We start from the raw sequence: 21,303 nt of genomic DNA on the forward strand, positions 1-21,303 counted from the left end.
CGAATAAGGATCTCAAGGAATCGGTGGCATTTTACTATGTGTTCATGCAAGCCTCAAAGTTTTGATCCTGTTTTCTGTTACAAATGGAGCTTGTGACCGTGCAGCCTGTTTGGTGTGAAAGAGCCCTTCAGCCAAATGAGTGATGCTCACTACCTGTTTTTTTTTTGTTGTTGTTGTTGTTTGTTTTGTTTTTTGTTTGCTTTTTTATGGTGGCCTCCTCTTTTGTTGAGACAGTGAGCAATGGACAGAACAGTTGAGTGCTATGCTTGCACTGTTGTCCCCTCCCTGGTAGCCTTGGCTTAGGCTCAGATGTGTTCAGTGGTCACATGGACTCAAGTGGGAAGTCTTTGAGTTCTCCTCTTTAATGGATAGTGTGTTTCCTCTTGTTTCAGCGAGCCGGAGAGAGAGGACAGCAGTTACACTGCCAGGTGGTGAGTCCTTTAATAGCCTCTGTTGTAATTGTTCTCTTGGCTCACGGCATTGGCTTGCAAAAAAGAAAGAGAAAGGAAAAAAATCAATGAGAAAAGACGTTTGTGAGCATCACCCTCTGTTTGACTTGGTTTGACTCCAATAAAATCCTAAATCTGAAGACCTACCACTCTGGCTCAGCACTCACAGGCAGAATGAACATTTCTGTGGACTAATCTCCCCAAGTCAGTCAGTATAGTCAACATGAATTTTTTTTTATCCACTTTTAAAAAAAGGTTTTATTAAATAATTTCACTGGTTGATGAATTCCATGTTTTAGACTGTTATGATCATGTTTTTTGCTATATGTAACAAGTGCAATTAACATAACCGGCATCATGGTACAGGCCATTTGTTCAGGATGAACTGATTGGGGGAAAACATAATACTCTTTTCCATCCTTTTTTTGACAGGCTGAAAGATTCATTGGACTCACTCACAGGCAAACTGGATCAATGATGGAATTACAAACATTACAGGAGGCTTTGAAAGTGGAAATACAAGTCCATCAGGTAGATGGTACTAACCTGCTTGTCATAGATGCATAGCAATTTATGTAATTTAAAAATTCAACATGCGATTGTGCTTACATTTACTGGAAACCAACTGTAAACAAAGTTGAAACAGAGAGGAGCACAGCAGATTGGTTTGGCAGAATCACAGAAGTGCATTAGAGTCAGGTGTTCAGTTTGGATGCTGCCTCACTGCATGATCACAGTTATAATGTGAGAATAACATTGCTGTTGCGTTAATTTAAAAGAAACAATTATTTTTGTCAAGATGGCTGATGAACACAAAAGATATAGTGCATTTTGGGTACCACTGTAAAGTATGAAACTGTTTCAAACTGGAGATAGTCTCAGTAAGTTTTTATGACTCCGTTTACATTTTCGTTTGTTTGTGCTGGTGCAGTGATGAGGGAGGACAAATGGAACTTGAAAGGGAGGCGTTGTCCTGCCCTAGGAAATTGTAGTTGTATCCTTGGAAACGGTCTCCTCTGTCCCCCCACCCTTTCTGTAGATTGTTTTTATGAATGTGTTTCATAACCACCAGACTGAGTATAGCCACCTCTCAAATGTCCATTTCATGCACTCTCACTGCCTTTAACATGAGACAGTCTGATAGGGGTTTTAACATCAGACATAGTTGGTAATCAGTCCTGTGATTCGACACACTTCTACAAGCAGCAGGCAGCAAAAACCTGTGCTGTGATGGCAGAATGGGTTAATATGGATCTCTGATATGAATCCTGTTAATTCTGGGAATGATCTGAATCTCATTTCAGTCATGGTTAAAAGACCTGTTAAATTATCATGAATTTTGTGTCGTTTATGAGTTGCAGTTTTTTTTCACTGAGCTGATTGAGCTGAAAAAGAATTGAGCTGAACCCTGGTGAACTCAGGACAACAACCCTATTTTACTGTTCATAAGTTTGAGAGACTTCTCGCATTGAGCACCAGGTCCTCACCATCTTTCAACTGGAACAGCTATATAAAGTTATTACACTCACTCTGTGTAATTCAGCATCCACAACCCTTTCCCTCATCCTAATCATTCTAAGTAGAGCGTAGTTTCTGACCTCAAATAAAAATGCTCAAGAAGTCCTGTGTGTTCACTGTCAAAGGCCTCAGTGCTGCCGACTTGTGGAGCTCACATAACGTTAGTGCTCTGTCTTGAAAACCAAACAGCTGCCTAAAGACACATGTATTTTCATGTACTGGATGAGACAGTGATTGTTGTATTGAATTATATTTGTAGTTTTAGTTTGTTGGTCTTTCAGCTGCAAGATGTGATTGCCTATCTGCCGCTCAGTGATTGACTCTAGTGTGCAGGACAGGTGCACATGGCTGCAGTTCAGTCTTTCGCCAGTGGGTGTCACTGTGTTCTCACTTTATAGACACACAAAATCATTGCATCAGAGTCCTGAAAGAAGATGAATGTTCTGCCATCTTTTTTTTTTTTTTTTTTAATTCACACCAGTTTTCATAGGTCTGTGTACTTTGCTCTCCAAAGTCTGCTTGCTCTCTAACCAAGCAGAATAAGTGTTGTAAATGTTACACCAGTATAATTGATTGACAGCCTCATCTACTCTTCAGATATGAATCAGTGGAGTGTTTACTTAAGTGCTTAGCTCCACCCTGTCTAGTAAAGGAGTGATGCTATTTTAGATCAGACAGATTCAGAGCCAGGAAAGAGAAGTGTCTGGAGATGACTCAAAGATGTTTCTCTCTGCCAGTTGCATTAAAGTAAATCATGATACTTATTTGTATTACTCACGATTCCTCCCTTTTTATTTTGTAGAAACTGGTCGCTCAGATGAAACAGGATCCACAGGTAAAACTCAAAATTGAACATGCTGCTCTCCCTTCCTTCTTTTTTTTTTTTTTTTTTTTTCCCTGATGTAGGGCAGTTTTAGTGGGCTTCATGTGGAGAGCTTTTCTTTTTCCCCGCTTTGTGTCCTTTGAAGTTATTCTATTTTTAAGATGCAGTTCCTTAAGCCCTGAATTACTAATTACTCTGTCATTTCTCGCCTAGCTATGTCATACTGTTCATAACGCCGCTGCTAGTCTTGTAACGGAGCTGACGTATTCAAATGATTTGTACTTGAAAATTGTAATTGTAAATTGTATTTTACATCACTAGATACTTTATAAAGCTAACGCACGCATACTTTTCAGAATGCGGATTTGAAGAAGCAGCTTCATGAGCTCCAGGCAAAGATCACAGCTCTGAGTGAGAAACAGGTAAGAAAACCCAGCTCTGAATTCCTATTCACAAGTTTTTGGATCAGAAAGCAGCTCCACTCCAGGCATTTCGATGTTGTTTCTGTTGTTTTAACTTAAAATGTTGTCAGTCTGTGCATTGATTGCTCCTCAGAGTGTCCTGTACCTCCGTCCTATTCTCCAGCTATATTTATTTAATTATTTATTGAAAACAAAGTGGCTGGGTTTCCATGTGTTAATGAAGTCGCGTGGCTTTGAACGCACAGGCAAACTCCTCTGTAAATGGAGAGCTTTCCTCTTTCCCTACATGCTGAATCAGATGCCTGGTGTTTCCAGTCTGTGCCAGGAGGCTTGTGTAATGCTGGCAGCACTGTCAGTGCCCAGATTGACTTCTTCATTTGTTCTGTTGTTTTTCTCTGAAAGTATCATTTTATCATTCTGATGTTCATTTCCGAATGATGAGATTTCATTTCTCGACATTTTTTGAAGGAATGAAACTCTCTGTCAGTGTTTTGTGGTAAATATTGGAGTAACTTTTTATAGAACATTAGTCTTCCATCCCCAGTTATGATGTATGTACCCACCTGTAGACTTACCTGACTGATGTTCTACAAGGTTAAAGGGCACGTTGAAGGTCATCAGAGCCACACACAGTAGTGTTGTGCCTTGGATTTTGGACCCCCGCCCCCATCATGCTGTATCTCTGAAAATTACTGCCTTGAATGCAGTAATAAGAATTACATTGGGACAGCTGTAATATTTGTCATAAACAGCTGAGTCGGTTCTTTTTTTAAATGAGTTTGAGCTTTTGTAATGTGCAGATAGTGTTCTCATGCTACCTGCTTGTGCTGTTGATATCCTCGGGCATTGTTAAAATGTCCTCTGCATTTTTACAACATGAGTTTTCCCTCTGGCCCGCCCAGTTAGGTCACTTCTCACCCTCTGCTCCAAACTGGAATACATTGTCTCTTAGCAACCCTTAGTGGTCTCTGGAGAACATTAAACTGTTTTTATTCTGTAGAGGCAGCACCAGACTTGTTCAGTTTTTTCTTCACTTACACCTGTCTGGTTAAATCTCACAAGAGCTTGCAAGAGTTTGCCATCCTGCTCTGCCAGTAGCTCCTATTATATGCGATTCACAGCCTTTATGGCTAATTGAAACTAGTTTGAAAAACATAATTTGGAGTATTTGGTAATGTTGAGTGACCAACGGAAATACCGATGTGTGTATTTGTTTTTGTTTGTTTGTTGTTTTGTTTTTTTGTTTTTTTTTTTCTGGAGAAGAACATCAAAGTGCATGTGTTTGTGACAGTTACTTGGACCTTGTCCTGTGTTAAAGACTTTTGACCGAGCACTGGTAGAATCAAGATCATTGACTCTCAAACAGGATGTTATAATGGTTTATGAGTGCAGTGAGGCTGCTTTTCACTATTACAACATAATATCTGAGAAAGTTACAAACGTTAAATCTTACAATCCGTGCACAGACAGCGCTCGTATCCATAGCACATATAATGGTTGTCAAAACAATAACATCCTCAGCATTTTTCAGCAACTGTGTTGAAATCGTTGTGGGTTGTGAATATTTAGCATCAGGAGTAACCCTAGATCATGAGCCAAGGAGTGTATTAACATAAGAAGCTTGCCTGAATCTCCAGCTGTGTCGGTAGATAACGTGTGAAACGTGGAAAGCGGTGTGGATGTTATCCTGGCGTCCCAGGGGGAGATGAGAGCCTGTGACTGCCCTCCAGCTGAGCCCTACCCGCTTTCTTAGAAGGAGCTGGCTTTTGACATGCTTTATCCTCAGAGCTCCCACCACTGAAAAACCAGACTCTTTTATGTCCCCTACCCCTGCTCTTTGTACCCCTGCAGGTTCTGAATGCTGACAAAGTTTGTTCCATGTTTTTGTCTTTTCTTTACTCATCAGAATTTTCGGAAATACTCTAATTCAGTTTAATGCTGAAGGTAGATCAGTTAGTATTGCCAAAACGGCAATATGACATCATCAAGCAAATATATCAAGCGATACTCACTTGATTACAACATGCAGACTTATTTTTGCGACCGTGCTTGGCTGAAGCGCTATACATAGTTTACGTAAAATCGTACAAAATAACATCACCAGGGGTCCTTGCTCCTCTTCAGACATAAGATTACTGGTTTTCCTTGATTTCATCATGTACGTCTCTTGTGCATATACATTTTCCAAGCGTATTTGTTTTTTCATGTTTTTCTTCTTTCTTTTATCCTTCCTTCAGCCGTGAGTCATGATCCAGGACTTTGAAGGCACGGTGCTAAATGTGTTTCTGTTCCATTCTCCATTTACCAACTCCCTCCCGGGACAAAAAAAAAATCTTCTACATACATTTACTGCCTATATGTGTCAGACCAAGATTAGTCTGATTCAGATGTGCCTCGAATGTTAATGTGGGCTCAGGAGGCAGGTCAAAAGGTCAGACCCTGATAAATCTAGACTGTCAGGTTGATGTTTGAGCACTGTGGAAGCCTCTATGTATTCATTTCTTTGTAAAGATGTTTGGAGAAAGCTCAGCTGAATGCTAGGAGTTTAAATTAATGTACGACAGTTATATGCCTTACCTGGATGATTGCTGAACAAATCTAAATGTATGATCCAGTATTGAGAAAAGAGTCCTCCTAATCACTCACATATGGGAAATGAGTAGATTCACACATGTCACTCAAGTCAGATATTAGTTCTTTTTTCCCTTCCTTTTTTACACCATGAAAATCAAGCTCAAAAGAAAACCAGGGATTGAGTGACGTGATCAAATACGGTTAGTGAGGGCAGTATTTTTGTGTGTGTGTGTGTGTCTGCCTGCGCTATCTCTCTCTCAGAGGTGTGCTTTAGTTCTGGCGGGCTCTGAGGCAGTAGTGTGTGTGAGATGAATATCAATCATGAGATGTCTGTGTTCAGTGACACCCTGGGTTCGCTTGGGGGGGTTTCCACAGCGGCGACTGCGCTGCACACCTGACAGATCAAGTCTTTCTGAGCAGAGGAGAATCCATATCTGCCGGTCATTTCCAGTCCAGCAAGACGAATGAGATTAAAAAGCAGGAAAGCTAGCTTTTGTTCCCTTTTGTTGTTGCACTGTAACCTGTTGTCATCATACAAAAAAAAATGCAATAGTTACTGGTATGCATGCAAACGCTCTTGTATAGCAAATCAATGGAAGCGTTGAGGTATTTGTTATTGAAGCATGACAAATATGTCTCCTTTCCAATTGCACGTAGGACCAGTTGTACACTGATTAGTGTATGCACAGTAATAGAGATCAAGTTGTTTTACTGAGCTTTTGGGTCCACCTGCATATAATGTGTTTGAACACTATATGTCCAGGACAGGGATGTGCTGTACTTTACCCTGGCATGTGATTAGTTTATTTTTGGTGAGATGTTGTTGCATGCTCATTTCCTTCATTTCTTTAAATTTTGTCAAATTGTGAGAGCTTTCTCATCATGGCCTGTTGACTAGTGAACTGTGTCGTGTGTTATTTCAAGCTTTGAAAAGCAGTGAAAGAGTTGAGGTAGGAATTAATGTAGTTTAAGAAAGCTGATCTTTGGGTTCAGAGAAGAATAGAACTGAAATGAAATACAAACAGTTCAATTAAAGGAAAAGCAGTTGTGCCGTTGGATCTTATTTTCAAGCTGCACTGCAGTCCTGGAAAAGAAAAGATGAGGAAAATTTTTAATGTAAATCAGTCTGTTTAAGGACAGAGAGTATGAGTGGGTGGTAGGGTTGCAGCTCGTTGGCAGACAGATTCTTGTAGGGGTTTTTTGTTGTTGTTTGTTTGCTTTTTTTTTTTTTTTTTTTTTTTTTTTTTTACATCCCCTCTTTCTGAATTGTTTAATCAAACACCAAGACCAGTGTGGTGTTGCGGTCAAGAAGCAGCATGCATACATATATTCTCTCTCTCTCTTCTCCCTCTCTCCCTCTCTCTCTCTCTCTTTCGTTTCTCTCAGAAAAAGGTGGTGGAGCAGTTGAGGAAGGACTTGCTGGTGAAGCAGGAGCCAGAGCTGAAGGCAGCAGACAATAAGCATGTCATCCAGCCGCCCTCCATGCAGCCTCCGCAGACTCCACAGCAGCAACCGCCACCGACCATGCCTCCCCAGAGCCAGGCAGCTCCACAGGTAGCACTCCCTCTAACAGCGTCACCACGCCGCGATCGGTGTGTTTGTCATGTGCTCTGATCCTGCATCACCAGATGTTGATTTGTTTAACTGTTTCTCAGTGTGTGGTAAGTTTGGGATTTTTTTTTTTTGAAGGGATAACAGTCACTTTTCTTTTCCGGTAGCACTTGCAAAGCAAGACTGACTAATGTGAGAATTCACTGTCTGGCTGTACCGGACTACGGATTCCCAAGTCACAGGAACTCTATAGGAACACTCATATATACATTTCTTTCACTATAACCAAAAATTATTGCTCCAAAAATGTGTCAGATTATTTCTGATATTATTACTTATCATGCAAGGCCAAAAAAACATAAAGGTGTTCTTTAAGGATTTGAGAGGATTTGGTCCTGTGTTTGCAAATCGGACAGTGAAAAGCAATTTATTGTTTAAATGTAAGAGGATTTTGGTGCCTGGGAAGCTGCTGTTCAGCTGATGGTTTTCGTTTTTTTGTTTTGTTTTGGGGGGAGAAGCGAGGGGGGGGGTGTACACTTTTAACTCAATGTCCATTCCTTGCTCCGCATTTTCTCTCATCAGTCCCTCTGTTTGTGTTCCCCATAGAAGACGCTGACGGTCACACCAGTTCTTACCACCAAGACTCTACCTCTAGTATTGAAAGCTGCCACAGCAACCATTCCCGCTTCTGTCGTGACACAGCGCCCCACCGTCGCCATGGTCACTGCCATCAGCAATGCCTCCAAACCCTGTGTCAACTCTGACTCGCAAAACGCACCAATCAACCTTCAGGTGGCCAGCAAACTCGCCGATCAGGGCGCAGATCCTGCCAGGATTGTGCCCAAGAATGTTATTGTAGTGAGTGAAACGATCAATGCTTCTTGTGTTTGTTTAGTTGGGGGTTTTTTTCTGTGTTTTTTTTTTTCATGTCTCTGTGCATTGTCAGAATTATGCTAGCAAAGAAGCTGCACATCAGTATGAATCAGAAATGTTAGCCTGTGTTATGCTTAAACTGTACTGTTTTTGAGATTACCGAGATCCAGCGTGAAGTAGTTGTACGCTCTACTCATAGCAAGGAAATTTTATGTTTAAGTTAGACTGTTATGTTTTAGTTAGAAGAATTGAAATGACACTCAATTAACAAGGCAGTGTTGTGTGTGGTGGCGTGTGCATACGTAAAAGAAAAAAGCAGAGGTACTCCATTCGTGTAGTTGCTACAACTGAACTAAGTAAAAAGGTGAATTCATGTCTTTTCCTGCCAATTTAAAGTGTTTTCAGACAGCCGTCACTCCCTCAAACTGTTAGACTCGGTGAAGAGACTAGACTTTTGGCTATTCGTAAACAGATGGTTTTGTCACAGGTGCAGGCCACCACCACATCTACTCAGCCTATCAAAGTTCCTCAGTTTGTTCCTCCTCCTAGACTGACGCCTCGACCCACCTTTCTGCCTCAGGTGCGTCTCTCTAAGACCGCCTCCTCAACCCCTCCTCAGTTTGTGTAGTTCGACACGTACACTTCGAGAGGGCAGCCGTATAAGTAGATCCTGTTTAAAGATTTTAAACATATCTCCATTTGAAAATAGTTAAGGGGCAATGCACACGCTTTGTCCAGTTCCTGATTATATGATTAGTAAGATTATATGCTGAGCAAAAAGACAATGATCAAAATAACAACATCTTTTGTAATGGCAGAGATAGTAAGACAGGTGTCAGACTGCTACTTAGATAGATAGCATGGGGATCAATAAAGAATCTACTTGATTCACCTGACCGTAGGTTCCATACAAATTTCACACTGATGTAGTCTGTCTAGAGGAACAATAAGACCAGTCCTGCTGTAGCTTATATACTTATGGCATATGTAATGATAGTTTAATCCAGTTGTCCTTAATGAAGATGGAGCCTCTTTTTAAAGCCTGTTTTTGTATGTCAGCAGATTATCAATTTTAAAGCCTCTCAGCTATGAACCACCCTTCTGATTCAGTCAGAGAGTTGCACAAAACTCAGCTGTTTTATTATTTTAATTCTCTCCTACACTCATGCAAAAAGCTAAAACTGACCTTCAGAGCTATATATATATCACAACCCCCCCCCCCCCCCCCCCCCCCCCCCCCAGCACTGGCTAAATTTGTGTAAACATGTTGTGCTGTTCGCTTCTGCTTTTCATGTCTTTACCCAGTTGGCACTGTTGCTATTGTGCGTATGTGTTTGTGTTTCTAAGTGAATGTAATGTTTGCTAGTTTGTGTCCTTCCAGCGCTGTTGCTTTGCACCGTGTACTTAAACCAACTTTTGAACTGTCCAACAGCTTTGTGCCTTGGCTGAACTTGTCTGACCCTTCTTGGTTTTAAAAATGAAGTGAAATGTGTGTTTACAAAGCCATGTAATGCTTCTGGGTGCTCAGTGACAATGGAATTCCACAAGCATGTCTTAGTTTAGAGTTCTGTTTGGACATGGTCATTATGGTGTGGGTGTGAGTGTTTTGTCATGCACTGATTATTGGTGGTTTTTGGTGCTTAGGTTAGTTCGTCAGGCCCTACGGGTAAGACAATGTTGGAGTCGTATATAATGTTGTATAGTGAGAAATATGTTATATAATAAAGTTTTCAAGACACGACAAAGCTATAATGCCCTTTGGGTACAGTGAGAGAATGCTTTTGTGATTTAGTCTAAGCTAGCCAGAGGAAGAAGGATGTAATTCATATGTAGTTCGTATAACTCCACGTTTATGAGATTTTGAGATTGAATCACGGCTTCACTGATCTGTTCCAGCACTCTCACTCTGACATGTAGAGTAGTGTACTTTAACGCAAAGTGGCATTTGTCGATTCTCAGGGTATTGTGATGTGCAGAAGAGAGAAATGATCCGTGTGCCTGCCCTCCCACAAAGCATGCAACTAGTTCTGTCTGAGAAGGAGACAAATTTGGACTACAGCAGTTTGGATTCTGTTTTATGGAAAGCTCTACTGGAGAACAGTGTTGTGACATCTGTGTGACTAAGACAAAAAAATAACTATACTTGGAGAAATGTATGATGTTTCAGCCTACCCAGGAGCACACCACAGCACAGTATTGCTTTTGATCTGTTCATGCTGTGAACATGGATTTTCTGTTGTTTCAAGTCTCATTGTGAGGTCTGGTCTTTTTTTTAAATACGATCATATGTGAGCGCACCTCTGTCATAACACAAGTGATATTCACGTTGCAGGTATCATAATGAGATTTTAGTAAAAGCAGGTCTGTGTTTTTCGCATGAAGAGATGAAAAGGGTTGTGTACATCATGATAGGCCAAAATGTCATATTATATCACATTCAACTAAATTATTTCTTGATTATGTTGCTTTGTAATAGAGCTGTGATGTGCTTTTCTCTGAATAGGCTTTCCATGAACAAAAACAATTAGAAAATTCCACCACTGTCCAAATTGTTTCCCTTTCAAATGAACTCATCCTCATTATTGTAGAACAGTTGACTGACTTTGAGTATATAAATAGGGTAAATGAGTACAGGTTCTTTGCAGTGCAGAGCTGTGTTTGGTACCTGGGCACCACATTGGCATTACCAGTGACTGAGCCAGGCCCTTTATAGACAGTAGCATGATGGCTGTAAAGAGTCTGGCCCTCAAACCTTGCAAAACCCATTCCAGTGCCCAGTGAACGTAGCTCTGACTCCTTGCCCCTCGTGTACCAGGTGCGACCCAAAACCCCCGTGCCCAACAACACCGTACCCATCGCCCCTGCACCCCCTCCACCCATGATGGCACCACCACAGCTGCTCCAGAGGCCCGTGATGGTAACCACCAAGCTGACGTCATCGCTGCCCACTGCTACCGCTGCTACCGGACCCATTCACCAGGTGCGCATTGTCAACGGCCAACCCTGCACCGCCACCGTGGCCAAAACCCCTTCCCCTGGCCAGGTGACTGGCATTGTCATCAGTGCCCCTACCCAGACACTCCAGATCAGCAGCTTAACCACAGACACAAAGGTGAGTATGGATGAAAAATTCAGTTGCTCTGGCTTACTGCATTTTAGGGTGATAAATATAAATGTTAGAAAAGTTACTGCATCAAATGATATGTTTGAAATATCTGAATAATATTTATTTACTGATTAAATCAGTGTTCTTAAATTTTCCCCTTATTCCTGTTCCTGTTGTCTCTGGTCACAAATCCTAGTAGTATATATAATCAATTATACCGTTCAGCCTTGGACAGTATAATTGAAAACATAATGAAGAGCATTTGAAGTAATTGAAGTTTTCTTGATATTAATTTGACTCATTTACTCACATGTCATTATTCCCAATGTGCCACTCTCTCAGACTGTTAAATCTCAGGGGGGAACTGATCAGGTGTTGGCCAGCACTCCTTCCTCATCTACCCCTCCTCCTCCTCCACCACCACCACCAAAGGCAAAGAAGGAGGAGAATCCTCAGGTACTTCAAGCCAACGTCTTTCACATGGCTTCTTTGTTTTCTCACAGCAGGCTTGATTATGTTGAGCAACACTAAATAAAAGGATGGTTATTGAGAAGCCATGCTATTAACGATCACATGCTCAGGCTAAAGAATATACTCTTTTCATGTTCTCACACAGAAACTCGCTTTCATGGTGTCCCTTGGCTTGGTGACTCATGACCATTTGGAAGGTAAAGAACTGCTGTGAAATCTCTGGTGTCTTTACCTACAGTCATCTGCTGTATCAGTGCAGACACGAGCTTGGTACCCTGATTAGAACTCGTCGCCTAAATGTTGGCTTATCTTTTCTCTTTTTTGCAGAGATTCAGAGCAGAAGGCAGGAGAGGAAAAGAAGAACAACAGCTAATCCTGTTTACAGTGGAGCCGTGTTTGAACCTGAGGTGAATATTCACTGTAGCAACTCTTATGCATGTATTCTGATAAAGTAGGGAGCTGTTTTCAGCCTCTTGTGGACACTGAGGCTGTGGAAGCCACATCGTGCACAACATCGCTCAAACCACATGCCAGATTTACCTCAGGCTCTTCTCTTGGTCCTGTGGATCGGCAGCTTTTATCGTAAGGTGAAAGCCCAGTTACACGGACATGAACGTGACCATAAACCTTAGGTCTCACTGCGTTATCACTTCTCCTTCTCTCCTCAGAGAAAAAAGAGTGCAGTTACCTACCTGAACACTCCCCTCCACCCAGGAACCAGGAAACGAGGTCAGTTACTTCTCCACATTTGAACACCATGACCTTAGGCAGTTTCGGATGTGTCACTTTGTTATCCTAACAGGCTTGTCTCTGTATGCTGCTGTAATATGACACCTTTGCTTTTGTGCGCTAACAGCTAAATGTTTTAGAAATTGCTTCCCTCTCCCCTCTCTCACCTCTCTTAGGGAGCACAATAAACTCATGCCCTGTCTCTAAATCTGTCAGTGTTTTCTTATAACAGGCATTTTCTCTTTGTTAAGGTCAAGGTAGCAATCATACTAATTGCAGGGATTTAGATGTATCACCAAAACTTGACTTTTTTTGTCTGCCTTGTTCTCATATGGTTGTGTAGCTTATAAGTGTTGCCTTTAAAAACATCATCTTTGGGTGTAAATTTCTTGACTTTGTAAATGTTGATCTGTGCTTGCTTTTTGAATTTGTTGGCATGAATAACATGTCATTGTTGACTATAATTCTACTGACTTTCAGTTCAGATCAGTTTATATAATGAGTTAACTGTGTAATTATGTTTTTTATTTTGACGCGGGAGTAGTCAACTGTTTCCCTGAAGATCATTGTATTTCAACTCCCAGTTTGTAGTTTGTTGATTCATAACATCTTCAGTTGTGATGGAGAGGAATGTGACTGTGGACATATTTCTGGGCTCATGACATTTAAATCAATAGTAAATTCATTATGTGAAATGTCATCTGTCAGAGGCATTCATTGTCAAATAAGCATGTCAGAAGGACAGTATGGAAAAATCTCTTGGTTTGGTTTGCCGTCGTCTGTTTCCCAAGGTTTCAGGGTAGATAGAAATGTGAGAATTTTGGCATAGTGTTATGATCTTTCTGTGTTGTGAGAGCAAGAGAAAGTTTCTGCTTGAGCACATCTTGTTTCTTCTCTTTCCCCTCTCTTCCTGTTAAACCCCCTTCCTCATCTGCATGCTTTCGTGGTCTTTCGGTGCACTAACTGCTTTCTGTGCTCATCCCCAATTCCTCCTCCTCCTCCTCCTTCGCTCTCTCTCCATCTTGACCCTTTTCACGCTAGCCAATGAGGACCCCCTCTCAAAGGTATGTTGGGACCAATGTTTGTTGTCAATTGTGTTTCATTTATTTTTTCCTCCATCTTTTCCTTTTTTTTTTTTTTCTTTTTTGTTTTTTTGTTTTTGTTTTTCTCGTCTGTCTCATTTCACTCAGGTCGCCCTCCCAAATACAGCAGTGTGGCGCCGGAGCTGGGCTGCCATCCCATGACCTCCCCCTCCGGCAGTCACCCCGCCTCCCCAGCCCCCGAGCGGCCCGACGCAGGCGGCCTCCCCCTCCCTGTTCACCCCCACTCTCTCCCTCAGCCCAGCCCCAGCTCCGGGGATGTAAGTAACAGCTGGAGAGAGAGAGAGAGACAAAGAGAAAGCAGAGCCCACTGCCTTCCAACCCCCTGTACCCAGCTAAAAGAGCACTGTTTTCCACCCCACTTTCATCTCTTTTACAAACACTTGTGGATATTGCACTGCAGTGTATATTACTATGCTACTCAGTATGACACACTATAAAACAGCTGTGTAAACCTCCCTCCCCCTCACACTCCCGCTTGAAAGGAAAGAGTGACTCTCTTGCATCATTATCCATTTATCTCTTTGTGTTTTTAATTTGAATGGAGCCTGCAGCCTTACAAAGTGAACAGTCTTAGTCCCTATGTCTCCATCAAGGACAAAACTGCAATATGATCCTGCTCTTCTTAAACCAATAGTTTTGCTAGTACTTAAATTTGTCCCTCTTAATGTTTGTATCGAAAAGCAAATTTGTTGATTAATTTCCATTTCATTAAGAATTTAGAACTGCCTCATGGTGATGGAGCTCCCTCAGACAGGCCCCTCTATATTCAGATTTCTAAAATAATCCTCCAATCAGCTATTAGTCCCTCTCTTTACATGCCAAACCCCTCCACATCTGATTGGCCTGGCACACAGCAGGGAGTGGTCATAATGACAAGTGCCATTCTTCCTGACAGGGAGACATCCATGAGGATTTCTGCACTGTGTGCAGACGCAGTGGCCAGCTGCTCATGTGTGACACGTGCTCACGTGTCTACCATCTGGACTGCTTGGACCCGCCCCTCAAAAACATTCCCAAAGGCATGTGGATCTGTCCCAAATGTCAAGACCAGGTAAACGCAGTGCCTGCCACAGAGTCCCAGCCTTGTATTCTGCAGGGTTTTAACTGTAATCAGGGTAGGCACAGCAGCCCTGCTTTAGGGCTGAGATAAAGATGTGATGTGATCTCCTCCTCTAGCTGGTTGTGGCCCTGTATGTATTGCAAACAAATAAGGCTGTTCCGTCCTTTGTAAGCTTCAACATGGTCTCAGTACTGACTATCCTTTATTTTTGTCACTCATCATGTAAGTGGGCGACACACTCATTGAATTCCTTTGTTTACTCCATCTTGACACCATTAGCCATTGATGTAAAGGTTTGTTTTGGGGTTTTTTTTTTTTTGTCCCAAAAACTCAATTTGGTGTAGCATTGTTGCTGTAGTAACTCTGTCTTTCCTCTCAGATACTGAAAAAAGAAGAGGCCATTCCATGGCCAGGGACCCTGGCTATTGTTCATTCCTATATTGCATATAAAGAAGGTATTGTACCGTTTTTAGTCAATATGTGAGTATGATATAATCGATATGATATAATGTAGGGTATATTTTTTGCATCACTGATATGACAGTGCAGAAAATATATTCAAAGAATCTTTGAAAATTTTGTGATACAGTTACACTTCATGTTCAAGTTAAGTATGTATATCTTCACTTTTTTCTTTGATGTTCTTTCAGCTAAAGAAGAGGAGAAACAGAAGCTGGTGAAATGGAGTGCTGAGCTCAAGATGGAAAGAGAACAGCTAGAACAGCGAGTCAAGCAGCTCAGCAATTCCATAACAGTAAGATCCATATTCCAAGCAAACCATGTCCAACAGGCTAATACATAAATGGCAAACATCGCACAGCAAATATAAATATGCATATAGATTTCAACAACAGTTTAGACTTTAATAATAGTTCATTCTGTTGGGGCTACCATTAAAGCAGTTATTTTTCCTCTGAATGGTTCTGTATGCTGAAAGGTGAGACTGTGATCTCTGCCTTCCTCATTCAGAAATGTATGGAGACCAAGAACGCCATCCTGGCTCGACAGAAGGAGATGCAGGCATCACTGGAGAAGGTTAAGCACCTGGTACGTCTCATCCAGAGCTTCAACCTGAGCCAGGCCATGGAGGTAGAAAATACGCAAGACACTCAATCAGCCAATCAACTGGCTCCTAAGGATGATAACACATTGCATCCAGTCAAAGACAAGCTAACCACGGAGGTCACAGCCGAGGCTAGTTCTCAGGCCAGTGGTCTAGCGGTTCCAGCAGTTAACGCTGAGCCTGCAGTCGCAGTGACAGCCGAACCGGCGAGAGCAGTCAAGCCTGAGTGTGACACAGGAGCGTGCAACGAGCCTGAGGCAGAGGTTAACACGGCCGAAGTCGAGGCCGCCGTCAAAGTGGGCGAACCAGCAGAGGTCAAAGCAAACGGTAGCACAGACTACACGTGCACCGAGCCCTGTAAAGAAGCAGGGAGCAGCCCCACCGGCGACACTACCTCTGCTAATTTGGAGAGCGTCCTGTCTGTTGCTGACAATGGAACGGTGGAGCCGGAAGAGATGTTGGTGGACAAGCAGCACCAAGAAGGGGAAGAGGAGGAGGGAATGAACAACAGCAGCAGCGCCAACAACGGCAAAACCTCAGAACCTTCCCAGCAGCCTTTGGCAGCCCAGATTAACAGTTTGGACGATGCAAAATAATATTCAGCCCTGTTAAATAGACTAACGTGTCCCCACAATGTTCAAGACAGAACTTCTTTTGCACCAGAGGTACTGGTGCGCCAAGTTGCCAATCTATACATATATATACGTATATATACATATATATGTTGTTTTTTTAGTTTTCCTTATGTATGGTAAGACTGTGTCAACGCTAAATCTACATCCAAGTCAAGTTTGCCTTGGCTCTTGTAGACCATAATACCCAAAAGACTGGGTTGAAGGGTGGCTTATGAAACAGTGTCATGCCAATTAGTGGTAACAAAAATAATAATTATAATTATAACAATAAATGGAAGATTAATATGGAAATTGATTACTATATCACATCACACCAGTGTGTGCCTGCAACAGTTGCCCTTGAAACTCATAGGGGTTGTTTCTTTAGGTTGTGTTTGTCCTCTACTCTTGGGGGAGGCAGGTCAGACAATGTCCCAAAGACTGTGTGCTGTACCCAGAGTCTGTGTGTGTCTCCATGCAATTAGGCTTGACATGATTGTCGTAAAAAATAAATAAAAAACCAAAAGCACTCTTTCAGTGCAGGGCAAATGCCTCAGTACTGAGCAAAGGTGGCAGCAGGTAGCACTGAGGTGGTTTCTGAAGTCACAGAAGTCTTGGAAAACTCAGATAAGAAGTCCGAATTGCCTGCAACGTTTACCCACTCCCCTCACCAACCCTCCTGTGTCCTATTTCATGGTGAGCAGACCCAAGAATGCAGTGGTACATTCAAAGAACCCATCTCCCAGAAAACCTCAGGCAAAAGAAACAAAAAAAAACAGAGACAGAGACAGCGATCCGTTAGCAGAGACTCATAAATAGTTTGGGTTCGGGCCCAGGGCCAAATGAAAGCGGTTGAAACATCAAGTAAGGCTCAATCCAGAACCTCCCTTAGCCCCTTCTTGTAGGCCCTGGCACATCTGAAACGTCTGGATGCTAAGCCACAGCTTAACTCACCATTTAGGGATTCAGAATTTCTCCTGTCCTTGCTGATGTCATAGAAAGGGCTAGGAACGAGTTCTGGATTTGGCCAGACAGTGGCTTCAGATCATGCATGATAGCTTAGCTTGGACAACATGGTATTGGTTCTTTGTAGTGGGTCTTTATTTGTAAGTCAGAGATGAGCGCGCTATGTAAAATTCATTAGCGCAGTACTGGGGGGAGGGAGGGGGTATTGTCTCTTTCTGAGGAGTATTTCTTTTTTTATAGGAAAATATATTCAGGTCTTCCTAGTCTTCACAAAAAATAAGTGCTTTTCTGTTTGTTTTTTTAATTTTTTTTTGTTTTGTTTTGTTAAAGTCATTCGTTATCAAAGGTGTTATAATGGCATAGTTTATGCAAATAATTTTTTTTTTTTGTAATTATTTCAAGTTATGGCCGCTGCATAATGAGTGTATATTTCTGATGAATTCTAAACTGCCAAATGTTTTTTTTTTTTTTAATTATTCCAGTGTAATAGGCTTAACATCTTACTGTACAGGGGGATCATCTGGAAAGTGGAACAGTAAAAGTAAAAAAAAAAAAAGAAAGAAAAAAAGGAAAGAAAATGTTCAACATTTGGACTATTGAGGAACTCCCTCCCCAAATCCTCCCAAGAAGCATGTTTTTAAATATCAAGAATGAAACGTTTTCATTATATTATGTCTTAAACTGAAGGGTTTGATGTATGAGCCAAAATGACTAGTAAATAAAATCACAGCAAACCCTGAATGAAAGCACAAGCTTGTTGCAAATATCAAGAGTGAACGCACTAAAAAGACCTCCTCCCCCCCCCCCCCCCCCCCCCCCCCCCCCCCCTCCCTTGTTAACCGGAGCAAAACTATGAACACACATTTCCATTAATTTATACAGAGCTTTGAAGCATTTTTCTTGACATACGTTGGCAGTGTGCGGCTTGGTTGTGATGCTGCCTCAGCATGCAGAGAGACTTCCTTAGAGCCATTGTCCTTTCCCTGTACTTTTGTCATTCCAGTTCTCAGTAGACAAAATCACAAAGTGAAAATTGTTCAACAAGTGAAGCAATGAGGAGAATTTAATTTTATACCTCTTAAAAATTAATCTATTAAATTTTCCAGCAGCTGCCATGTTGAAATTCATCTTGGTGTTACATTGTTGAAATGTGAAAGGTACAAAGTAGTTTTCCCACTTGTTTTTTGCTTTCTGCTTTGAGCAGATCTTCCCTTTACCTGAACTGATCCATTACTTTTGTTAACCAAATGTATGATCAGTGACATTAGTTGAAAATGGTCTTGCACAGCTTGTAATTTGTGTACTGTGTTTACATCAGCTATTTCCACATTCATATCTTTTTGCCCAAAATTGATGAGTTTCTGTTGACAAATGAATATCAAGTTTGGTTTCAGTGTTTCCTTTTCAGTAGACTAAATAGAGAAGATGACAAAGGCCTTTGCTGACAGGATGCTCCTTATCAACATGATTTTTTTCCCTTTACATGAAAAAATATCACGTTGTCCACACTTACAAGTTGATGCAATTGATGAAATTGAAGCATTTTGTTTGTTTTGTTCTGTTTTTTTTGCTTTGTTTTGTTTTTTAAATGGAAAAGTGTCATGGAAAAGTGTCATGGAAAATGGACAATATGACCAGAGGAAACGTGTGTCTTATACTTCTTTGGGGTTTGAGAGCAGTGCTTGTTTGTCGTCTAGACTTTAGTAAGAGCTTAGCATGTAGCTTTGAACAGCTACTATGTTATGTGTTGCCCTCTGTTAGTGGAATGGTCCATCTTAAAAATGTGCTGCAAATTCTCTCATACAATACTGTGAAATACATATCTTCATCCTTAAAGAGGAACATCATCTTAAATTCAGAATCCCTGTAATCTCTGTCTAATAGTATTCTGTAAGTCCATTCCATATAAAGAACATTTTGACATTGAAAGGAGAGAAGAAGTCTTTTAACAAATCAACTTAATTACTCCCACTTTAGGTGCTTTGAGTGCCTTCTTCCATTGCATATCCCCCCCCCCCCCTCTCTCTCTCTTTCTCTTTCTCAAACTGCACTGTGACTCTCATTACCACAGCTTTGTCACAGATTGACTGATTGAATAGTCCCTCTCTTCACTTTTTCCCTTTTATTTAAGACAACAATTAAGTTAAACCTAGAAGCACAACCTCAGATTGTGAGTTCATTGGATAACAGTGAGTCTGTTGTATTGCTGTGGGTTGATAGTCTGGTATTCTGTCTGTCTGTCTGTATTTCTCTGGCTGTCTGTGGTGAACTTGATTAGGTGTGAGCCCCGGTCCCCCTTAAGAAAAAAAAATGTTTGTTTGCTTAGGGGTTGCCTTAAGAGGTTTTTTTTTTTTTTTTTTTTACTTGTCCCAACCAAATGTGTGTTCATCATAGTAACTGGTTAATGTTGAATCTGTGCGATCTACGTCATGAAACAGTGGTTTGAAGCCTAACAGGAAGTTGCTGACTAAAGTATGCTTTCTATGTAATTAAGTATGGCAAGTCAGATGCATTCTGAGATGGACAAATTGTTAATAAGAAAAGATGAAAACTAGGGAAGTGATTAAAATTTTTGTATTTCTTATGCACTTTTGGTGTGATATCATCCTAACAACATTATTTGTTATTCATCACCCAAAAACATAATGTTACAATATGTTTTTGAAGTGAGACCTATTCCATGTCTTTCACTGGTATTTTTTTGTTTGTTTTTCTTTCCCTGCACTGCACACCAAGACAGTTCAGTAACAGTTGGCAATAATTGTACTTCATTTCTGAGTTCCTACTTGATTATCAGTGTACTTTAATTTTCCTTGTGTCCCCCGCTTTTGTGTCTGGGTCCTTGATATGGAATGAGTTTCATATTAATCAGGTGTTACAGATTCACCCTTGGCTTGTGCGAGTCTGGAATGATCAAAGAAACCTGCACCCTGATTGGATAGACCTCTTAAAACCACACCTGTCCAATCAGTTTAACAGAAAGCATGCCTTCTTATGCAAGTTTTTTATATAAACATTTTGTCAAACTTTTTAGATATGCATTTACTTTTGAGTTTATTTTGTAAGATTTTTATGTAAAATTGTCACTTTTATTTCTACATTCTGGCATTGGGATGCCAAAAAAAAAAGGTATACAGATGTACGTCTGAAAAGAACATTTTATGATTTATCTTTCTTATGAACAAACACCTCCAAAGTGGAATACGTGGGGTCTTTTGAGATTGGCAAGTCTCAAATGTATGACAATTACATTCAGGATTCATTAGAATGCCATAAACTGTGTCATTTGAAAAGAAATTGGACTTAGGGTTTGGTATCTTTTCTCATGTATTCTTTCTCAAGGACCATTGTTTTGATTCAATTCTGCCTTTGCTAATGCACCATGCTGAATGTTACAGTTTTGTCTTGGGCAAAGGGTGGGGGCGGGATGGGCATGAATGGGGCTGTGTTCTAATGTGGTCTTTAGTCTAAAATTGTGGTGTGCATTTGCTGTGCTTTGGAAAAAAAAAAAGGAAAAGGAAAGGAAATCGGAAAGCCACGAGTTCAGTTCAAGCATTCAAGTTCTACGAGACAGTATACCCAAAGAAATGCAAATGTACATTTTGTTATTAGGAAGCCTTTTATATGCATTTTAGATACATATCAAAAACCTTTTTTCCCCCTTTTTCTTTTGTTTTCCTTTTGCAGCTTGTGGAGTCTTGTTAGTCTTAATAATGCTGTGTCAACTGGTTCGAGAGTGCTGGAAAAGAATAAAGTACAAGGACCGTGTTTATGCATAAAACTGGAGCATTTCCACTTTTATTACAGTTGTACATCTCTAGCGTGTAGATCATCCATATTCCCAACAGTGCATTATATTCCTTCAGCAACACATCTCATTGTAGTTCTAGTTCAATTTTCTTATGGTATAATGAGTCATGATTGTGGCCTTCTAGTATTGTTGATGCATTTCATCTATAATATTGTTGTGACTTCCCTGGT

General features: G+C 41.0%; 1 protein-coding gene across 1 annotated transcript; it reads left to right on the forward strand.

Annotated features, from left to right (window-relative positions):
• The first annotated feature begins 387 nt into the window (after positions 1-387).
• On the forward strand, positions 388-16,380 carry phf21ab (PHD finger protein 21Ab). The gene is made up of 17 exons (XM_030774153.1): positions 388-431; positions 882-980; positions 2,770-2,802; positions 3,147-3,212; positions 7,173-7,340; positions 7,944-8,195; positions 8,698-8,790; positions 11,026-11,322; positions 11,659-11,772; positions 11,933-11,984; positions 12,115-12,194; positions 12,456-12,516; positions 13,707-13,876; positions 14,515-14,670; positions 15,059-15,134; positions 15,330-15,433; positions 15,649-16,380. Exons 2-17 carry the CDS (start codon positions 924-926, stop codon positions 16,336-16,338), a joined length of 2,469 nt encoding a protein of 822 aa, XP_030630013.1. The 5' UTR covers positions 388-431; positions 882-923; the 3' UTR covers positions 16,339-16,380.
• Positions 16,381-21,303: the final 4,923 nt, after the last annotated feature.

This window comes from Chanos chanos, chromosome 5 (genome assembly GCF_902362185.1).
Source record: "Chanos chanos chromosome 5, fChaCha1.1, whole genome shotgun sequence".
Classification (NCBI taxonomy): Eukaryota; Metazoa; Chordata; class Actinopteri; order Gonorynchiformes; family Chanidae; genus Chanos; species Chanos chanos.

Coding starts and splice junctions, on each gene's coding strand:
- phf21ab (XM_030774153.1), top strand. CDS start 924: ATGATGGAATTACAAACATTACAGGAGGCTTTGAAAGTGGAAATACAA. Junction 2,803..3,146: donor AGATGAAACAGGATCCACAG/GTAAAACTCAAA, acceptor CATACTTTTCAG/AATGCGGATTTGAAGAAGCA. Junction 15,135..15,329: donor CTATATTGCATATAAAGAAG/GTATTGTACCGT, acceptor ATGTTCTTTCAG/CTAAAGAAGAGGAGAAACAG.